Source organism: Hippoglossus hippoglossus, chromosome 1 (genome assembly GCF_009819705.1).
Source record: "Hippoglossus hippoglossus isolate fHipHip1 chromosome 1, fHipHip1.pri, whole genome shotgun sequence".
NCBI lineage: Eukaryota > Metazoa > Chordata > Actinopteri > Pleuronectiformes > Pleuronectidae > Hippoglossus > Hippoglossus hippoglossus.
Window position 1 is genome coordinate 7,104,867 of NC_047151.1, and position 20,950 is coordinate 7,125,816.

Below are 20,950 nucleotides of genomic sequence, written 5' to 3' on the forward strand. Positions count from 1 at the left end.
TACATTTGCAATATATTTATGACACAAATAAAGGAGACAACTTTAGTGTCCATTGTCCTCAAAGATAGAGATCCTTGTCCTATTTAATTCACTGACATTGTCCCTGACAGTCTTATGACAAATGTAAAACAAAATGCTCAAAGACAAACTAAAGGAGTTTTGTGTTGGTGTGTGAAACTGAGAGGAGAAAAAGTGGAGCAACAAAAGATATTTTATCTCTCTCTTCTATGTGTGTGTCTGTGTGTTTTACATTCATAAAATGGGTTAAGGACAATCGCTTGCTGCTGTTGTCACATGTCAGTCCCGGGGGAAACAAACACAATAAACACTGGAGAATTATTCTAATGAAAACCGTGACAGAATAAGATCATCATGTGACACAAAAAACACACAAACGGGTATGTATGTGTTAAGTGGAAACGAGTGTGTGTGTGTGTGTGTGAAGAAGAAACAGAACCTAGTTTTGTTTTTGGGCTACCAAAGAACCCACCATGACAAAGCCTGCCTAATAAGGCGTTGAGAGGGGAACCCATGCATAACTAATAGGCCTCTACCCCAAAAAGCCTTTGTACCCTGAAACAAAAGCCCTGTCCTAAACACACACACACACACACACACACACACACACACACACACACACACACACACACACACACACACACACACACACACACACACACACACACACACACACACACACACACACACACACACACACACACACACACACACAGAGAGAGAGAAGAGGCAACAGAGAGAAGAGAGGAATATCAAGTGAGATAAATAGGAGATGGAGTGAAGTGGGCAAAGGTCAGAAACAGAAGTAAACTGAAGATTTCATCACACTGTCCTGACTGAAACTGAAAAGCATTTCAACTTGGTAGCGGTTGGTTGATTAAAGTATCAGAAAACTGGGTCTAATAACATTAGTTAATAATAGTTCTTTCCAAGTGGTGGACGAACTAGTCAAATCATTTGATTAAGTCGATGTAACAAAACAAAGCAAAAGTAGTCACTATACAGGACTTGATCTATTTATTATATTCATGTTTTATGTTCTGATGTGAAATCCTCAACTCTGGAAGAAAACTTCTAACATAACTAAGTTGTAATCACATTTTCTAAACCTTGTATCAAGAGATGACATGTCCTGGCAGAATATTAACATGTGTGAAAATGTAAAATATGAACCATACAATATGTATAGCACTAATAGTGATTCTGAATCTTTATGTTGAAACGGACAAGGAGAAATAGTGTTTCCATCTACCATTTTAGTTTGGTTGAATTTGTGAAAGGGGTGAAAAGCAGTGAGAAGTGTGGTTAAATGACCTTTAGTTTCTTTCATAGATCACTGGCAAATTATATTTTGTCGAATCTGTGACTCAAATGTAACAGTAACACATGACAGGCTGGAACAGTGCTCGAGTAAATGTGTTTGTTTACATTTCCCCACCGGTTATTAAGATGGTGGAATTTAGTTTTTTACATTAACCATCAGATGATGATGCATAAGAGTTCTGCATCCTTCAACCTTTAACACATTAACACTGACTAGGCTCAGTGTGAATGTGTCAGACGCTTCATGCAGAGTGTGATAACAAATGAAGAAAAGGTGTCGAGAACAGAATAAATCAGATGAAACAACAAGTCTAAGAAAAAGAGGGAGCTAACAAGAGGCTCTACAGAGCGAGTTCAACCTCTTAAACATTTATTTGATCTATTTACAGACAGTACAGTCAACTGAACAGAGGAGAACTGATTTCTACTGTGACACAACCGAAGCAACAGCATGGCTGCATTGCATTTTAACCATGACTACAACAATACGCTGGTTTCACAAACTTGACTATATACAAGTTAATACTTTTAACTGAGACTAAAATGAAAAAGGAGGTGGGATAAATATAGGTTTTCTTGAAAATGAAGAATTGGTCAAAAGTGAAAAGGTTTGACTTTATTAGTCCAATTTTTTCCAGCTGAAACCCTGAAGTGAGCTAACAGCTAAAAACCCTGTTAAACTGTGGAGGGACAGAGGAAAAAAAACGTGCTGCTGTGTAGAAAGCACAAAGAAGAAGAATGGAAATGAGAAACAGACAAGAGGGCCGCTCATGTGCAGCCGCTGCAGAAGACTGGACCATTTGATCACAGGGGGCGAGAGCTGAATGTTTGCACACTCGTCACAGTCTTTGTTTCCGTGGGCGACACGAGAAACGCTTGATGTGAGAGGACAGCGGTGGAACGTACTGTGTCATAGATGATAAACAACAGCTGATGCAAATGACTGTGTTCACGGTGCTGCAGCATATGTTTGTGTTTATGGGGTCGGGCCTGCCATGGCAGTATGCTGAGAAGCTTTTAATAAACTCAAAATAACACACAGTCCACTTGTAAGAGCAGAGCTGAAGCCTCAGTACCACTTTGGAGGTGGGAGAGCTAGTGACTGGAGCATGAAACAGACCTTTTCGAAAAGACATGTAAAGACGTGTTAAGTCTTGTTATTGTAAATTGGCTAAAGTGCATTGCTAGATTCTGTACAATGAAGGGGGTGCCGGAAGAAGGAGTTTGGCACTGGTCATCGCCAATTTGTCCTGAGCTCTTCCTTGAGCTTACGTCTCCGAAAAAAGAAATCCACAGCAAGTCCGCTCAAGAGTTCACACAGATACACAGCACACAGGGAAATGACACGTCCAGACCTAATGCATCCATCTTTCCTCTCTGAATGAGCCTCGTCTATTTTAGGGCTGCAGCTGAAAGTAGTGCATACATCACTATATCCACTCACTATCCATTGTTTCGCTATATGAACACTCACTTCTCTTATTGGCATTGTATTTTTACATTAGTTACTGTTTATTTACACTTCAATCTGAGATTAGCGTTAGAGTGTAGAAAGGGATGTTTTGAATTGAAAGATGTTCTAGCTAAATAAAGGGAGGGAGGAGATCTGGATGCATTCTGGGCCGTTCAGCCACAGACCAACAAGCAGCTTCAGCCTGACGTCAGTGGGTTTTCCAGTTCCGCTCGCAGTCAGGTGAAGATAGAGGGGAAAGTTCAAAAGTGTCACACAGGGAAGGTACCTGAGCTAGGCCGACCGTCCTGTGCTTGCTGTTGGGGCTGGGGTTGGGGTTTGCAGGGGAGGGCTGAGGGAGTGATGTAGTTGAGGCTGGGGCTGTTAATGTCCCCCTCTCCCACGAGAGTCAGATCGGACAGGGTGTCCTCCTCCAGCATCTGGACGGATTCCCCCCTGCTGGACGAGGGGTGGATGGGGGAGACGGTGCCGGGAAACGGTGGAAGTGGTCTGGATTTCCTCCCCCCTCCGTTCTCAGTGCCCAGTGCAGAGTCCAAGCTCTGGGACTGATGGCTCGCACTGAGCAAGTGAGTGCCACCGCCGCCTCCTCCCCTGTCATTGCTGTTTGTCTTATTGCCCCGGCGACCGCTGCTAGGGAAGCTGCCGTTGTTGGGGTTACGGGAATTAGGGGTGGAGCAACTGGGCTCAGGGTCGAAGAGAGGAGGTGCAGATTGGTTGGTTGCCACTGGCGACAGGCGCAGAAAGTCTGGAAGCTGCAGGTCGCTTTTGTTTAGCAGGCCTCGCTGGTCGTCTGCTCGGTTGCTCTGAGCTTTGGATATGAGGTCGAAGAACTCTGTAGGCGCACACACACACATATAAACACACACACACACAAACACACACACAGATACATAAAAAAAGAAAATGCATGTACACACACAAACACACTCGCAAATGAATAATCACCCAAAATAACATGTTGAAAACCAGTTTAAAAACATTCATTGTCATTCAGAAAACATGCAGCAGAGGGTGTGTATTAATCAGACAAGTCAAAGCTACATTCAGTTTGAGCAGACTGTGCTACATGTAGCTAGCTAGCATTGAAAGCATTTTGTGCTGCTTCTGCAATACTGCAGACAGACAAACGTGTTAGTGTGATCACAGCAACGAAGCTACAGAGAGAGAGAGAGAGAGAGAGAGAGAGAGAAAGAGAGAGAGGGAGGGAGGTTGTTCAGTCTTTACCTTCAGCTTCATCTATATTAATCTTTTTCTGCTTTCTTTTCTCCGGAGCCTTATGGAGAGACCCAGAGTGGTTGGGTAAGGCCAGGCCTCTTGGGTCAGGGCTGTGCCCAGCCTTGCCGTTTTCCCCACGGGGGTGGGCTGAACCGGCTTTCCCTGTTGGCCTATCCTCCCCCTGGGGGCCACAAGGAGAGCGGAGCGAGGCATTGAGCCCTGATGAGTCATGGTGGTGCAAGTATGGGCACAAGTGATGACAACACATGGGGACTAATGCTACTGATGGTGGAAATAATTTGATTGGGGTATGGGGCATTCATTTCAATGACAGTGGCTGTTTTTGAGAGGGACAATTACATGAGACCAATTATGACAGTGAAATGATTGTGATTAATAATCAATGACACTCATTAATTAGAAATGATTCTAGTTAAACATAGATATTGATCAGTTCTAACTAAAAGACAAGTGGGATGTCTCATACAACCACAATGTCAGGCAGTGTTTACTCAGCAGCACCAACATGTAGACAAAGATCATACACCACAGCAGCAGAGGACCAACTATCCAAAACTTAAAGCAACACTACTGCCCCTGAGGAGGGTAGAGCCTGTTTTTAAAAAATATCCAGAAACAACCATGAAATCAATAAATGATCATTTCAGATAACAGGTAAAACCCAGAGAGCTGCCACCACCACCTGCACCCCTAGAAAGAGTTTCTAGAGTTATGAGACCAGCATCTGCTCTGCGAGGCTGGGCTGGTCTCGCCTGGCCAGTGTGTGTGTGTTATGGAAGAAAGAGAACCAGCAACCCATAGAGCAAAGTTGATGATGCATTCGGCCACAGGCAGACCATAATAACCTGGAGAGCGTAATGCGGCTCTTGGTTCCACAGTGACAGTGCACATAAATACAGTCACACACGCTGCCAGAGACACACATCGTACACCTGCGCACGCTTTTAACACGTTGCAAACAGACAAGAGAGAGACACTTAGTAGCGTGACATCGTCAACCAGGAAGTGGAGACATTGGGTGGGTTATGGAACATTCCAGAGCAAGAAGAAGATAAGAAATAAAAAGTTGGTAAAGATCTTACAGTTGAAGATTGGTTTCTGCTCGTAGACGCTGGGATGTGACCCTTAGAGGGAGCTACTTTCTGTTTGTCTGCTGAGTGAAGGACAGAGGGCACATTTCGAGAATCTGATACGGTGTATATACAATAACAACAACGATACAAAGTAATACAAATACAGAAGCTATGTTCAATATGTTGTCAATGAGACACCGGCCAACATTTGTTACCTTTTCCAGGAGTGGAGTCCGCTACATCTAACACCACTCGCAGCCCGTCCAGGTTGGAAATAGGAAGCCCTAGATCTAAAGGTTCTGACTCCCCACTCTGCAACACACACACACACACACACACACACACACACACACACACACACACACACACACACACACACACACACACACACACACACACACACACACACACACACACACACACATTCAGATAAGATTTTGAGGTCATCACATCCACTGTCTGTGTATTTCTTTCTGTTTGTGCACAGGCAGCCATGGTGAGGAGTGACTTACAATGCGAGCTACTAATTCAGAGAGGTGCAGGCCGTACTTGGCGACCACAGGCCTGAGGACCTCGGTCACTGGCTTGGTGGGTTTAGCTTTGAGGCCCACAGACCGGTTGATAGGGACTAAGTCGAGTCTGGAGAAGAAGAGAATAGATTTAGTGCTTTTCTGTAGGCCTGTAGTTGGAACATTGACGGCCAGTGAAACAGACAGCATACAGAACTGTCTAAGACTGGATGTCACTGTACCTGAAAAGAGTGCGTTTTTCTAGTCGGAGGTCCCGTGAGCACAACGTCATACAGTCTTGGTCCAAAACAAGTGGCTGCGAGAAAAGAGAAACAGGACAATGTCTTCTTGAAGTGTGTCCACCTTCATGCACAACATCAAAGTTTGAAATCACTGACTCACAGTATCATGATCGTACACTCCCTTTGAGTTACAAGGAACGGAAGAGGACAAAAAGCAAAAACTGTTTCTCTCTGATCCCCTGATATGATATGAAATGCATCTTTCTGGGGAGCTCTTATCATTTATAAGTCATACATCAGTAATAAAGTTGATATATGTGGGTTAGTTTTCTATTAAATAGTGTGTAGTTATCTTGTGGAACATTTGTTGGATTTCATTGTGTCATTGTCCATGTGCAAAAAGAGAATTAGAAATGCTCTGCTGTTACAACAGTTGATTTGCAATGAAAAGCTAGTTTAGATTCTGTAATTCATATTGCAGGTTTAGCATATATACTTCTTCACCATAACCTGTATTGAGAATTCTGTATGTTTATTCTGTTTACTGTATGTTTTATCTTTTTGTGATATTTGGTGTCGATTTCATACAAGCCATTAATGGTTTCTACCACACCCCACACATTTGTATTTATGTTGCGTGAAATAAACAAAACTAAACTGATATGTTATTTGATTATTGCCTGTTTGAGCGGTGCGAGAGAACTAAAACAGTAAAGATTTGGGCTGTAAAACCAAAACAATGACTTGAAAATCACTAAAGCACTACATAGAACTAAAGAAGAACTGCAGAGTTGGATGATAATTCACATCACGTTGACATTTCTCCTATTACTCTAATAACATTAATGATAAGTGACGCTTTATAATCATAATAATAAATAGATTTTTTTTAATCTAGCAAAAGAATCATAACTATTAAGCATAGTTAATTTAGTGTTTTTAATCTGGTTTCGGATTTGTAAATGCAGTTTATTGTGGTTTGGGATACCTTCTCCCCTCCAACCAGGAAGAGGTCTATAGCTGCCAAGTTGATGCAGAGCTTCTCACAGAGGCCCAGCAGCAGGTCCCTGATGGACACTCCGGCCCTCAGTGGCACAGAGCAACACGAGCCGTCCGGCAAGCTTATGTTACATTGCCTCAAGGGGGCGCTGCCCCCTCCGCGCTCTGTTGACAGCGATACTGCACCACGGGAAGCATCACCCTGGAAGAAAAAAATAGAGACAGAGATGAGGAGGGGGAGAGCAGGGAAACAGTAAAACTGTCAGTCCTATTATTCACAGTCACTTTTAAGTAAATCAGTTAAAGAGGGTGAAGATAACGTTTACGTGAATACTTAAGCATCTAAACTGATTATCACTTTCCAGACTGACCTCATTCTTCCCAGACCCTGAAGTCCCCAGCTCCAGACTGGCTCCTGACGACAGTGAACCCTGCGATTCACGCCGACCATTACTGCCGGAGATATCTAAAACACAATACAAAACACACTCCTTAGTATTATCCAGAGGAGAGACAAACAGAGGAATATTTCCAAACCTCTGTATGGAACATAAAAGACAGCCCTCCAAATTTTAACATGTTTTTGTACACATCGCATTGCAGCATCGCATTGCAGCATCTCTTCCAATAGGTTTTTTTAATCAACTAGATGAAACTGCAGCTACAGTATGTGATGCATCGTGTGATCTGTGCTATTGAACAAGCAAACAATTCTGCCATTGTTCTCTCATAGGAACTTTTTTGTTTACAATAAAACACAGAGGGAACTCAGCATGAAAAAAAGAAGACTACTGACTGTAGTTTAAGTCTGTCAGCTCTCGCTTCTTGGGGCCTTTGCCGAAGCTCCTGTTGCGGGACCAAGAGAAGAACAGGCCTTTCCTCCGGTCGCCTGAGTCATCTTTGCTGTCGTCATTTAACGATCGACCAGATTTACTCTTTTTGTCCTCCTGTATCACAAAAACAAAATGAAAGAAGGTTGGGGTAGAGGTAAAGGCAGGCACACATGATGGATGTAAGACCATGAGTCCAAAGTACACGGTCAACCCTGAAATAGGAATTGTTAGGAAACACAGTCAACCATGTGTGTTGTGTTACCTTCTTGGGCGTGGAGAGGTTGGAGCGGTCGGAGCCTGTGGTGCTGTGTTTGGAGGTGGGGCTGCTGGGGATGTGGTAAGGGTCCGGCAGAGGCCTGCCCTCCACCTCCGCCAGCATACACTCCTGGTAGAGCAGAGACTTGAGGAACCGTGTGTAGCTGTCAAACTTCATCAGGTTGAAGATCTACAGAAAAGGAAGGAAATAATTAATCAGTGGAATGAAGTAAACTCAAAAGGTTTAAAGAGGGAAGGACAAAGAACAAATAAAAAAAGAAGAGACAAAAAAATGAAGGAAGAGAAGAGGAAAAACAGATGCTTACAGATGTTGAAAACACATGGGAGGAAGTACAAGTCTAAATCATTTAAAATGATGAAGTCTTCTAGAAATACTACCAACCTACTGATCTTTGGTGCCTTTAAATTTGCAAAATCAAATGTGCCTGTCCTCTGGGGACCAAGAATGTTTTATGTACATTAAATTGCAATCTGCCTATTTTTAGATTTCTTGCAGTGACACTGGGTGTATGTATGCCATATATGAGGCATGCATACATAAGGACGTGGCGTCAGGTAGGTTTGCACTTCAAACAACTTGAGATTGATTTGATTAAATAAATTGTGTGTTTAATGTACATGTATACGTTTTACTTTCAATCACTCTTAAGTTCAAGAGGACTGGGAAACAATATGTAGTGAGGCCCACACTAAATCAATGAATTCACGACTAAGTCTGTTACAATATAAATGGCGTATGAGAAAAAATATTACACCAACTAAATCAAATCAGCAATGTACCAGCACTGTGCATCAAATGCTCTGAGTTAAAGGGGACTTTATTTCACTGTGTATGGCAGCGCAGTAAGATACACTTAAATGTAATGATTTGCATTAGGGAGCTATAGGGGTCTCCCTCCTCACATATACATGTCAGGATTCATGGCATGTGCCTCAGTTCACTCCAGAGTCGGTCCTGAGCTCCCTGAGATCTAAAGCCATATTCTGATAAGGGGCCCTCCTACCTGACTCATGAGCCATGTAAACCATTTGCCATAACACCACACGGTCACACCTGACACCCCCGTGCTCACACTAAAATCCTCCCTCCTGTAAAACTGTTTGCTCCATCTGTTGATCTAAGAATAAAAAAGAACTGCACTGAACAGAACATGGTACCAACAAAAATTAGTGAACAAAATATTTTCTTATTCATCTGAAGATGAGTGAATATGAAAATTAAATTGTAGAAAACAAAATATAGACAATAACAAATAATAACAGTGAGCTTTGGCTCTGCTGCCTGGTTATTAATACAGGCTGATGATCCAGCTCTTCTAATGACAGCAACAAGCACAGAACCCATAACTTACAGATACAAATACTGTTAATAATTTGGCCATTTTTTAAACAGGCTCCCCTTGATTCTCTCTTACACATTATCAAATATAAAACACTATTTAGATTACGGCTTGGCTGAACACTTGATGGTTATTATTTACTGAGTGGTGTGCATCCCTATTGCCCAGTAAGCTAATAAACACATTGAATTTCATATTTAATCAATAGTCAATGTCAAACTAACATTTTCCATGTTGTATTAGTCCAGAGTACTAATGTAACTTGGCTTTGACTGAGAGACTAGATACTCATTGTGTTAAAAGCCTATGCATCTATAAGAAGTACATGTATTGAATAAACTGTCAATATATGTGTGTGTGTATTTATGTGTTTTTATTTGTGTATGCTTCAGTCCACATGCGGTGCATGTCTGACCCTTGATCTCCAATCCAGGGATTTCTTGGAAAAGGTCCTCTGAGGCGCGTGTGTGTGTGTGTTTGATGTGTAAAAATATAGAGGGTGACGGTGCAGATATCTCTCCAGCCTTGTGACTCTTATCAGAGTTGGAACATCTTAGCTCAGCTGTTGAAATCAATGGAGCTTTTCAGCCAGTCCCCCCCCCCCCCCCCACAACATGCACATCTAAGAAGCCATTCAGATTCATGATGCCAGACAGCAGGCCAGGAAGAATAGTTGAACTAATGTTTTATGAGCACCCAGTGCTGTAATAGAAGTGCATTTTCAATAGGTGTCTGTTTTGATTCAGATTTATGAGTAGAAATAAAGCGGCCGTTCAGGGAAAGCCTCTTCTCCCTTCTACCTAACAAGGAAGGTTAGAGGTCAGTGTGATCTTAAAGCAGAAGAAGCTTCCGGTAATACATAAGTGGATAGTGGGTACCTTGAGTGTGGTGTTAGTGTGTGCATTTGTTGTGATTGCTTACTTGCAGCTGCTGCTCCTTGAACATGTCAGGTCGGGGAGCATTGAGGATGTCATCGGCGAGCTGAGCTTGACTGTCGATGTTGACCGGCGTTGTGGCTTTACTGGACAGGAAGCTGTTGTAGATCTCCCTGGCACGCTGGGAGAGCTGGAGAGGGTGGGAGGGTCAGGGAAAATGGGGAGTGGAGGGTGAAGGAGAGGTTGAAGGTAAAAAAAAAAAAGGGGATCAGACAGAGAGAAAGATAAGATGGGCAATGAAGAGGACTGATCCACAGCTCACAGATTAATCCAAATATAGCCATTCATGAAATCCAGAGGATGTCCAAAGAATTGGTTCCAGACTTTCTTCGGAGTTTGTCTTTAACTAATAAACAACGAAGCAGGAGATTCTCCGCTCAGATGTACATCAACACTGGCGTCGGCCCTCATCACCAACCACAACTCTATCATGACATCATCGTCTGTGTCTATGTGTATGGAACAACTTTTTCATCCTGAGATATTTGTGTTCTGTTTTTTTTTTCTGTCTGTTAAAAATGTCATCAACACGCCCACTGGCTCACGGTGAATCCTGCGGAGGATCTCCTGCTGTTTTCTCACATCGGCTCATTCAAACATTCTCCGGAGTTCTTAGTTGGGGACTGGCCAGAGAAATTGTACGATGTCTGAAAGCAGATTATTTCAAGAGGAGTGTGCATGTTGTGATCAAACCATGTCTGTTACCTGCTTCTTGTCGTTCTCAGGGACGTGGCTGAAGAACTCACACGCCTGCCAAAACAGGATGTTCTCCTCACTGAACTCTTTCTTTAGGAACTCCTGTAGTACAAGAATTAAATAAGAAATGCTCAAAAACGACAAAATAAATAATACAGAAATGCAGTAAGGTGACGTTTTACAATTCTCATTTCTAACTATTATTAATCTCTTCTGCTGCAGTCAGTGGTTAGGTCTGTTGATACATCCTTACCAACCAAGCAATTTTTGACATTTTATTTAGTTTAGCATTTTGAAAAAATAATTCAGTTTTCTTTTATTATCATAGATTCAGCTGTAGCTTGTAATTCACTTCTTCAGGAAATATTAGATAAGAGATTACTTTCTAATGTATTGAGCTTCTTATCACATTTCATTACAATGCTCAGAGGTTTATTTCTGTAATTTGACAGTGTGATGCATGGCCCAAACTAGCTGGCGCAAAAAAGAAATTCTGCACCTCACACAAGCAAACCTTTACTAGTTTCAACTCTACAAGATAAAGTAAAGGTAAATTATGCAGTGAGCATGTGCTGGCCAACACCAGTCATGTGCTGTCATCGTACCGAAAAGTAGCGGACTCCCACGGGATCTTGCAGCAGCCTCTCGAAGCAGACAGCCCAGCTGGCCACTCGCCTCTCCGTGTGGCGCCGGTGGCTCTGGACGCTGGGCAGGCTGGCATTACTGTTCAGACTGTTGTCGCTGCTGCAGCCCTGCAGCTCCACACTGTTCAGCTCTGCTCGCACACAAACACACACAAACACACACACCATTAAACAGCTGTACAGTAGTAGGTTGACCTGGCCAAGGCTCGGAATCTTCAATTATTATATTGAGAAAATGTTGCATTTCACAATATCTCAGAGGTTCTCTCTGCTTTCTTGCTGTTTACTGTTTATCCGTCTACAGAGGCTCTACTTGAAAGCAGCACATTCAGGAGCTCATTAGGCCCGAGCAGCAAAATCCATGTTGCACACGTTCACTCATGCGATCCCTTTATCCCTAACCACAGTTTCCCATTAATTACCTACTGTGGTGGCCCCCTGTATTCTAATTTGTCCTGCCACAGTTTCATGATAAACCAATTTTCTTATCAACATAAGAGATCTCTAACTTGGTGTCTTTCTCTGTTGGTGCATTGTGTAGCTGTGTGTACTTCTGCTATCACTTATTAGTGCAACAGAAGTATCCTAAGTAGGGGGGGGGGGGGGGGGGGGGCCACATAGGGTCTGGGTGCCTGTCAATTTGGGGGTCAATTAGTAAAATGGGATCCAAGCCCCAATCCCCCCGGTGAAAATCCTGTGCTTGACCGATTTATCCTCAACAATTTATGTAGAATATGTATATGGACATTGTCATTCTTAATACTATCTCAGCTGAGGTTTTCTAAAACCTCTTGGAAAATTAAAACTCAGAAATCCTTTGCCAGTTTGTCAGGATAGCAGGTGAATATTGTATGTAGAAAAATTAGCCTGGGAAAGTTAAACTCTCATTGCCTATTTTTTTGTTTTTTTAAATACAGCAATAGGGAATTTTAACATTCTGTTTAACAAATGTTGTGCGTGAATGCTCAGTTGCCCTGAGTATAATACCAACTTATCTAACAATGATTACTGTGCCCACCACTGGACAGCACTCACTACGTCTGTGTTCCTGATGTGTAGACAGAGGGGCACAAAGACAGAGGCACACAGAAAAGCTGAGAGTAACCAGAGTGCAGGCCCTTCAGGCCGGATGAACTAAATTTGGGCTTCTAAATTGAGATAAAATAAATACAAGAACAGCCAGCGGGAAGGCATCACCGATCAGGTGCCTGAAACTACGCAAATCCTCTAAGTGAACTGAAAGAGCAGTATCCTGCCCACAGCCAAAGGCCTGTGTGATTTAAAACTAGGAAACTTGGCTATTCCTGGATAATTCCAGTGTGATTTCCGCTTTGCACATTTTTTTCTTCAGCCTCATGTTTTCAACGAGTTTTCACAATGAATATATTTTTCATCACTATTTCTAAAGTGTTTGGCTCGTTCACTCTCAATCAGTATTTAACAGTAAACAACTCCTCAGACTTCAGACATTAAGGTCAACTGCTTCTGCGACTGAGAAGCAGTTTCCATGCCATGTATCCTGTTCAGTGTCACAGGGAGTCTACCACAGTGCACAGCCTGCATAAAGCAGCTGTCTATCACAGAGAAGGACAACAGCAGGACTCATTAGAACAGTCATACCAGGCTGATAACAAGAACAAAGCTCCAGGTATTTGTGTTGTTTGGCGACCTTGTTTTTGCGTCACTAATTCACACATATTCCTAAAAATGTTTTATCTCAATCAACCATTGATGACGTTTTGTGTCAACTCATCCAAACCAAACAAGCCAAATGCTTACAGTCAGTATAGTCTAAATTAAATGATATGTCATTTAAAACATTAGGGCAGGGTTTCATTAAGTTAGACATAACAATCTCTGCCAGTGTCAATATTGGAATGAACAATATGAATATTTTCTTTCCATCTATTTCTTAATGTTAGAATTTGGATCAGGGTCTGGCAACATTGTAATCTAAAGCCGGACACAACTGAATAATGTCTTGGACCAGGTTGTATCTTTTTAAAGGTCACTTCCTAGGCTGTCATGATTTGTAGGCACACAGGCACACATACACAGTAGTCTTGTGAATGCCTCTCTCACTCAATATGACTGCATTATTTTAGACCTGTTCCATGTTTTAAGTACAACACACGTGTAGAGAAAATGGGTGTATATCTGAAAAGAAGTTGTAAACACTTTATCAATAATAACAGAGGATTTTTATCATCTAAAATGTCCAATTCCAAATTCCAATACTTTCTGCGTTATTGCTTCAGTCATGAATATATAATGTCATAGAGAGCGTTAAAGTTTCAGTTTGTTGGGAATTAGAGGGATCTTTTAGCAGAAATATAACTTACTATTAATGGGTATATCTTAATAAGGGTATAGTCGCCTGAAGGTAGGTGTCATTTCATTTTTGTTACCTTGGAATTTAACTACATTGAGTGTGAGTGATAAGGCCCATCATGTTTCACTGCCACGCTTCTACAGTGGCCCAGAATAGACAAACCAAGCACTGGCTCAAGAGAAGGCCTTTTGTATTTTCACATCAGCAGAAGGCCAGAGTAGGTTCTCCACCTTCCTACATGCTTGTAAGCTGAGGGTGGTTGCCATGTGCGATGTCACCACTAGATGCCATTAAACCCAAAACACACTGAACCTATAAGATTTCAAACCAAGTCTTTGGAGGTTTTAAGTATGATTACTTAGTTATATAGATAGGCACCTGAGCTTCATAGATAACAGAGATTGTGTTTTTGGTGGAAAGCATCTTGTCTTTTAACGTGGTCACTTGTGATGGTGAGTTAAGTATAGAGCGAAACTGTCAAGAGTGGTTAATGCGGCGAGCAAAATCATTGGGGAAAAAACTAAATGTCAGGTTTACGCTGATTACCGAAAGGAAAGTCCTTGCAAATGCAATTTGAACTGCTTCTCTCAGGAAAGCGCTTTCAAAATCCAGGAGCCACCAATTTTAACTGTTTTTTATTTTTTATTTATGTTTGTTTTTTCTGTGGAGTCAAAGACAATTTTCCAAATTATGGATAATACAGTTTAAACTACCTTTCTTATTAATTTTGTGCATTTTGAAATCTTCACAAAAGGTTAAAGGTCCTAAGGACTCAAGCCTCTGTATATGGGGTGCCCAATCTACCAGGTGAGCTACATAGGGGGGCTTGAGTCCCTCTGGTGTTGACCCATCCCTTTGCTTCATGTCTTCCCCTCTCTTTCTCCCCATTTCATGCTTACACTGTCCTCAAAATGAGGGCAACAGAAAATATCTTTAAAAAAAAGTTCATTTTTCCACCCATGCAAAAGAAATCAGCCATTTCAAGAGACATTTTGCAGAGCATATGCTTAACAGACCTCAGCAGTGACAAAGTGAGAAATGTTACACTGCCATAATGACATGCCATTAAAAATAATTATTTCCCTATTTAAGAAATGTTAGAATTTGGTCACAGCACTGGCTCCTAACTCTTTCTTTTTAAAGTCAAATCTTTATTCACTTTTAACTTGTAATGGGGATGGTACAGTACACTGGAAAATATAAACCACATTACCTCATCATCACACCATTTAAACTAGCAACAGCATTGTTAAACATAAGCTGTACTACCACACTCATACAGAAAAGTTAGGCTCATTAATCCCCAACCTGCTGTTGGTAGATACAAAACCATTCATATGACAAACTATCTGTGTCTTGTGATACGGGAACTTGCCGACTCTTTCAAGAATTTCAGCGGCTAAACTAAAACTAACCCAATATTCAGGATCAATATGTTAGGTTAACTGCTCCTTTGTGCCTAAAGATGACTTACTTTACTGAAGAGACAAGTAGGCTATCTTGCGCTCCAGCTTTCACCTCACCTGGGTAGAGCTGGTAGGAGCCTGTGTGGTGCCAGCGAGGCAGGTAGCGAATCCTTAGGGGGATCCAAGCCCCACCATCCATACTCAGCCTATCAGGGCCCCACACAACCTCAAACACACCAGGCTGAACACATAGTCCATGACTGAGCGTGCACACACACACTCATGACTGACAGAAACACAGGGAGGAAGAGAGAGAATTGGGGAAAAAAGAAGGTAGTCGAAGGCGAGCTTGGTGAGGACCAACCTGGCTGACAACCTGAGAGACTACAGAGAGTCAGGTCACAATACGCACACGCATTTACGTTCACACACACGCACGCACGCAGGTAAGTGATACAAGCACACACAGGCCTCGAGATGATGAATAATTCAGAGTCGAGGGAGGGGGGAACTAAAAACGCCAGAACACACACACACACACACACACACACACACACACACACACACACACACACACACACACACACACACACACACACACACACACACACACACACACACACACACACACACACACACACACACACTGCAGTATTGATGAGAATCTTGTTAAAGAAAGGCCACAACTGAGACTAATGAGGCCCACAGCCCTCATACAGCTACAAACACAAATACATACACAGACACATAAAGCGACTGATGCAAAGAACAAGGAATAATATTGGTGAGACAACTGTTGTCTCAACTTCCACTACAGATCCAAATAAATCTAAATGTATTTTAAGACAGTTTTTAGTACACACTAAAGTTAGTACACAGCCAAAGCCCTGCCTGGGAAATTAGAGAGGAAGTTCAGAAAATGTAAATTCAAATCAGAATAAGGGAAATTAAATTTGATACATTTATAATGTAACAGATATAATGTACCAACATGTTTCCCTTAGCAAAGAAGTATTTTTTTCATTAGCAGGATTACGCAAAAACTACTGAACCGATTTTTTTTAAACTTGGTGGAAGGGTGGGATACTGAACCCACATTTTATTTTTAACTTTGTCTAACATTGTGAGATTGGGCACTTTTTTATATTTTTGAGAATTCCATCGAAAATAATCAGGCACACTTGGAGCACATCTATGAGTTGTTCAAAAGTTGTACAATTGTACGTAAAAAAATAAACTTGCTTGTGTTTTTTCAAAACATTTCACCTCTCATGCAAGAGGGTTCTTCAGTTCTAACTGACTAATGGCAGGTTTTAGGTATTTAACCTCTGTGGTTGGGGTGCAATTTCTACTTCTAGTTTCTGATATCAAATTCCTTACTTGTGTTGTGGTTGTTGTTTTTATACAATGAACTGTGAATACGTTATCATGTACAGTTTTGTGTAAGTGCAAAATTGATTTGATTCATTTTATAAATGTCTAAAAAACATTTATAGAATTGAACAAATTCGAATTGGTAATAAGGGGTATGGTGTTGTCATTGCTGGTCTACAGTCAAAAACTCAAAGGTTTGGATGTTTGTCTGAGATTTTCAAATAAGCAGAAATTAATAACAGCGTTGAGAATCAGGTAAAAGACGGGTCTTGTAGACAAAAGTTGTGATTTTCCTAAAATAAACACACAGGGATAAGTCAGAGCTTAATAAAAGGTTCTTTTTAGCTCGATATGTTCAATTTCCTCAGCTTCTTTGTCAGTTGATCAGTTTCAAACAGGGAAGAAAGGACTTCATTATTGCTGCAACAATGTAAGGAAAAGGGAAGTGGAGTCTCATGTTGTTCAGGAGATACAGACAGTTTCAGCGCAGAGGTCTGCTTCTCACAAAATAATCAACATCTCTACTAGTGTTATTTGAATGACTACAGGACTCAGTAGTTTAAGAAGTGTTGAATTTGTACTTTAAGTTGGTGACAAAATATGTGGAAACAGAGGTTCTCATTAGAAATTTGCACAGACACTTAATACTTCCAGTTACTTTGTATGAATCACAACTGTCCCATAACTTCCTAAAGATTAGAGTTAGAGAAATAAAACCCGGAACAGCGTTTGAATTGTGCGTCTCTTCTTTTTATAGGTTTTTAAGCAACTTTCTCACAGAGCGGTTTGGTTATCTCTGCGGAATTCTTTTACTTACAAAGACAACATTCACCATTTACCTTGGACGGAGTTAATGAGTATCTCAACTCCAGATGTGCTGCAAGAATGAACAACCACTTTCCCAGTTATTACTCCCTGTTGTCTCCGAATTATGCATCAATAAAAAAGCTGATGTGGTTATAAAAATAGACAATATTGAAAATATTTGTGCAAAAAATATAATAAAATAAACCAAAGCTGTGATGTTTCCCCGCTCATCAGTAAATAAAAGCTGACACTTTCAGACATGCACTCCTAGTCAGCTGCTTTGGATATTCTTTGGAACTTCTCCTGCCAGCTCCCGAGTAAAATGTCTGGAAAATGTTTGAGTGAGCCCATGTGAGAATACAGAAGGAAAATGTCCAGAAAATCCACAGTGAGCAAGTGGGCGTGTTGTTTCTAACACGCAACGGACGCGAAACTAGAAGAAGACAAATATCTCAGGATGAAAAAGAGGTTTCATCTTGGAAAGACAACGAGTTTCGAGAGCTTTTGGCGATACAGGCCAACGCCTGTGTCAATGTGCTGTAAGTAAAATGCAGCAGAATGTATGCGCCCTGCCTCCTGCAAGCTCTACAGGCGCCACCCCTCGCCTGGATGTTATGGAAATGTTCCAGTTGTGAATGTGTCTGACTCGAACAATTTCTTGCTGTGTGTATGTGAAAGGTAAACTCAGGAAAATGTCCGGACGCAGTCGACAAGAGTTCATGTCTGAAAACAGCATAAATTAGTCGCTTGCTGCAGCTACGTGCTGCAACTAGCACTTTACAGTTTGAACAACTGGGAGGAAAGATTTTCCCTCATCTCTATCGCCATGTTCCCTACATCACATGTACATACAGCTCATGTGGAAGGAGATCAAGCTCTTCACTTCACTCACTGACCACACATTCTTCCCTCCGGAGACACGTGGTGTGAACAGAGGCCGTAAACACTTGGACATGAGCTCAGACTGAAGCCATGGTGTCTTCTCCTCTTTTATCTGGTTTCTCGCCTCCTTTTATCTCCCATCCGCAGTAAATTGTGTCTTTCATGTGCATTTGTGAGGCGTTAAAGCACCATTAGGAGTCTCCTAAATCTGAGAGCTTTTGTTATCACTGACACGTGCTAATTGCACAACAAACACAACAGTCTACTTCAGATGAGGTCAGATACAACAGAACACTATGACGGAGTACATCCATGTAAAAACACAGTGTCCGAATGGGTTGATAATGGTTACAACCATGAAAAAAAAAACTTCTCCCTCTACACCAATGTACTGAAGAGTGTGTCCAACAATTTCTGTGATTTTCTGAGATGACAAGCACTTCCCACTGAGATGTATGCCAGCTGTGTGGAGGTGAGAAAGCAGACAGGATTTCAACTTCTCTCTGTCTTTTTGACACACTCTCTTCAGTCACTTTTCATGTGCACATCACCACAGTTGTCTTTAGGAACTGCACAAGAGTCACAAAAACAAAAACACCAATGCTTCTGCACAAGTTCAGATGATACTTCATGTCAGAAACACACTGATATCCATCAGTAGTGCAAAATGTAAATGTCAGCCTCTCCTATCCGTGACATGCTGCTACAAGTGCTCATGTGCAGCTAATACGTTCACAGATTCGGGGACTATCTTTAGGCTGCAATCTGTCAACAGCAACAGAGCAGGCAGAGGTGAGGCAGAAGTTGAACAGGTCAAACCAGACTGTCAGCTTTTCATGTGACTTGAATGAAAGCCGCCGCATATCATTGAAAAGCCCACTTTGAGCTTGGCCATGAACCTAAAGAGTGGAACAGGATGACTATATGTATATAAACCTAAGGTTGATCGTAAGAACTATAGAACTGTGGTGCATGAATTTATCGTGGTCAATGTCTTTATGACTAAAGTTAACAAAGAGAAAATGGTGGAGGAAAAGTAAATATTATAGATAATTCGAAGGATAATAAATGATGTGAACAGACACTGAGGACGTCAGATGTTGAAAAGGTGCATCTACTCACCTCCATCGGAGACTGCAGCGGACTGTAAAAAAACACAGAGAGACATGGATTAGGATCCTCGCTCATCATCCAGATGACAAACACTCATACAAGCTCCGACAGGACATGAGGGCAGGGAGGCAGCTGTCCAGGCATGCCCTTTGGGCCAAATGGAGACAGACTGACTGTGGTTCTCACAGGATCAGGCCCATTATCACACACACACACACTTGCACATCATGACACAGAGAGTCAGCACACTCAATGTCTTTTGTGTGTGTGTGTGTGAGTGGGTGGGTGGAATCATCTGTGAACTGGCTGCGCTTGCTCTGCAAGAAAACATCCAAAGAGGGGTGGAGATTACCTTGTGCGTGTGTGTGAGGAGGTGTGCGTGTGTGCGTGTGTGTGTGTGCGGAGGTGAGAAGGGGAACTCTTGGTCTCCCTGCCCCCTATATCACAGTTAAGTGTGATGTTTGCTTGCATATCTAACAATCACCAATAACAGTTTGTTTATCAATGCCATCTCTTTAACCATCACACACACACACACACACACACACACACACACACACACACACACACACACACACACACACACACACACACACACACACACACACACACACACACACACACACACACACACACACACACACACAATACAGTGATCTTTATCCCAGACATGCTGAGCTGGGATGAGATCATTCAACAGATGCATCAGTAACGTAACTAACTCTGGAACAAACTTCAACCACTCCGTGACTCAGACGGAGGAGAAGTCAAAATAAGAGAGAGGGTGAGGTGAGCCAGAGAGAGAGGGGCAGACAGGAGAGGGATGAGAGAGAAGGTGTGGGGCAACAATTAAAGACAGATCCGTGTGCCAAAAGACATCGTGGAAGAAAGAAGAAAGTAAAGAGTAAAAAGCAGAGAATACAAGTGATATTTTTATCCACAGAGCTGGTGTTCGATCAGCTGATATTAGATCAGCTCTCCGGATAAAACTCAACACTGAGCCCCAGTGTTGACTTTTGATGTCGTTAATCTGACCACTAATCTTGTTAATGACCTATTTTGTAAGGTAGAAGGTACGTCACGGAGCGGCTACATGGGCAGATTAACTGGTTCTGAGTATATTTTCTATGGTAAATTTGGTAAACAGACACATGAGAGTCTCATGGATGACTGCAGGGTTAAATCACATTCATCACATTAAAATGTTTCAACTGCATTTGTGAGAATTAAAGAACTTTCTTCCCCATTTTAGCTCATTGATTGAGACTTAATACAGTGACCTGTAGAGTTTGCATATTTGAAGGCTTTGTCGGTGCAACATGATATTATATTCAAATTAAACACTGAGCAGCAGGGTGTCCACAACACATCCTTATCCTCACAGTGAAAGCTTTCTAATAGAGAGGGAAGTGCGACACCCATTCATGGGGAACAGGCAAAT

General features: G+C 41.9%; 1 protein-coding gene across 5 annotated transcripts in view; it reads right to left on the minus strand.

The window, feature by feature from the left end:
- Nucleotides 1-1,651: 1,651 nt before the first annotated feature.
- rgs12b (regulator of G protein signaling 12b) overlaps nt 1,652-20,950 on the minus strand; it is a 49,747-nt gene continuing 30,448 nt past the window's right edge. For 2 of the 5 annotated variants that reach the window (XM_034587509.1, XM_034587519.1), the window contains exons 6-19: nt 19,519-19,540; nt 11,557-11,726; nt 10,961-11,053; nt 10,242-10,385; nt 7,967-8,149; nt 7,668-7,818; nt 7,243-7,337; nt 6,861-7,073; nt 5,873-5,946; nt 5,634-5,760; nt 5,337-5,433; nt 5,131-5,201; nt 4,037-4,208; nt 1,652-3,644 (exon numbers count right to left, since the gene is read on the minus strand). In XM_034587509.1, coding sequence (XP_034443400.1) covers nt 3,064-3,644; nt 4,037-4,208; nt 5,131-5,201; nt 5,337-5,433; nt 5,634-5,760; nt 5,873-5,946; nt 6,861-7,073; nt 7,243-7,337; nt 7,668-7,818; nt 7,967-8,149; nt 10,242-10,385; nt 10,961-11,053; nt 11,557-11,726; nt 19,519-19,540 — 2,193 coding nt within the window. In that variant the 3' untranslated portion in view covers nt 1,652-3,063. The remainder of the gene's footprint in view (nt 3,645-4,036; nt 4,209-5,130; nt 5,202-5,336; nt 5,434-5,633; nt 5,761-5,872; nt 5,947-6,860; nt 7,074-7,242; nt 7,338-7,667; nt 7,819-7,966; nt 8,150-10,241; nt 10,386-10,960; nt 11,054-11,556; nt 11,727-19,518; nt 19,541-20,950) is intronic. The other 3 variants (XM_034587528.1, XM_034587545.1, XM_034587537.1) reach the window with 3 other exon arrangements.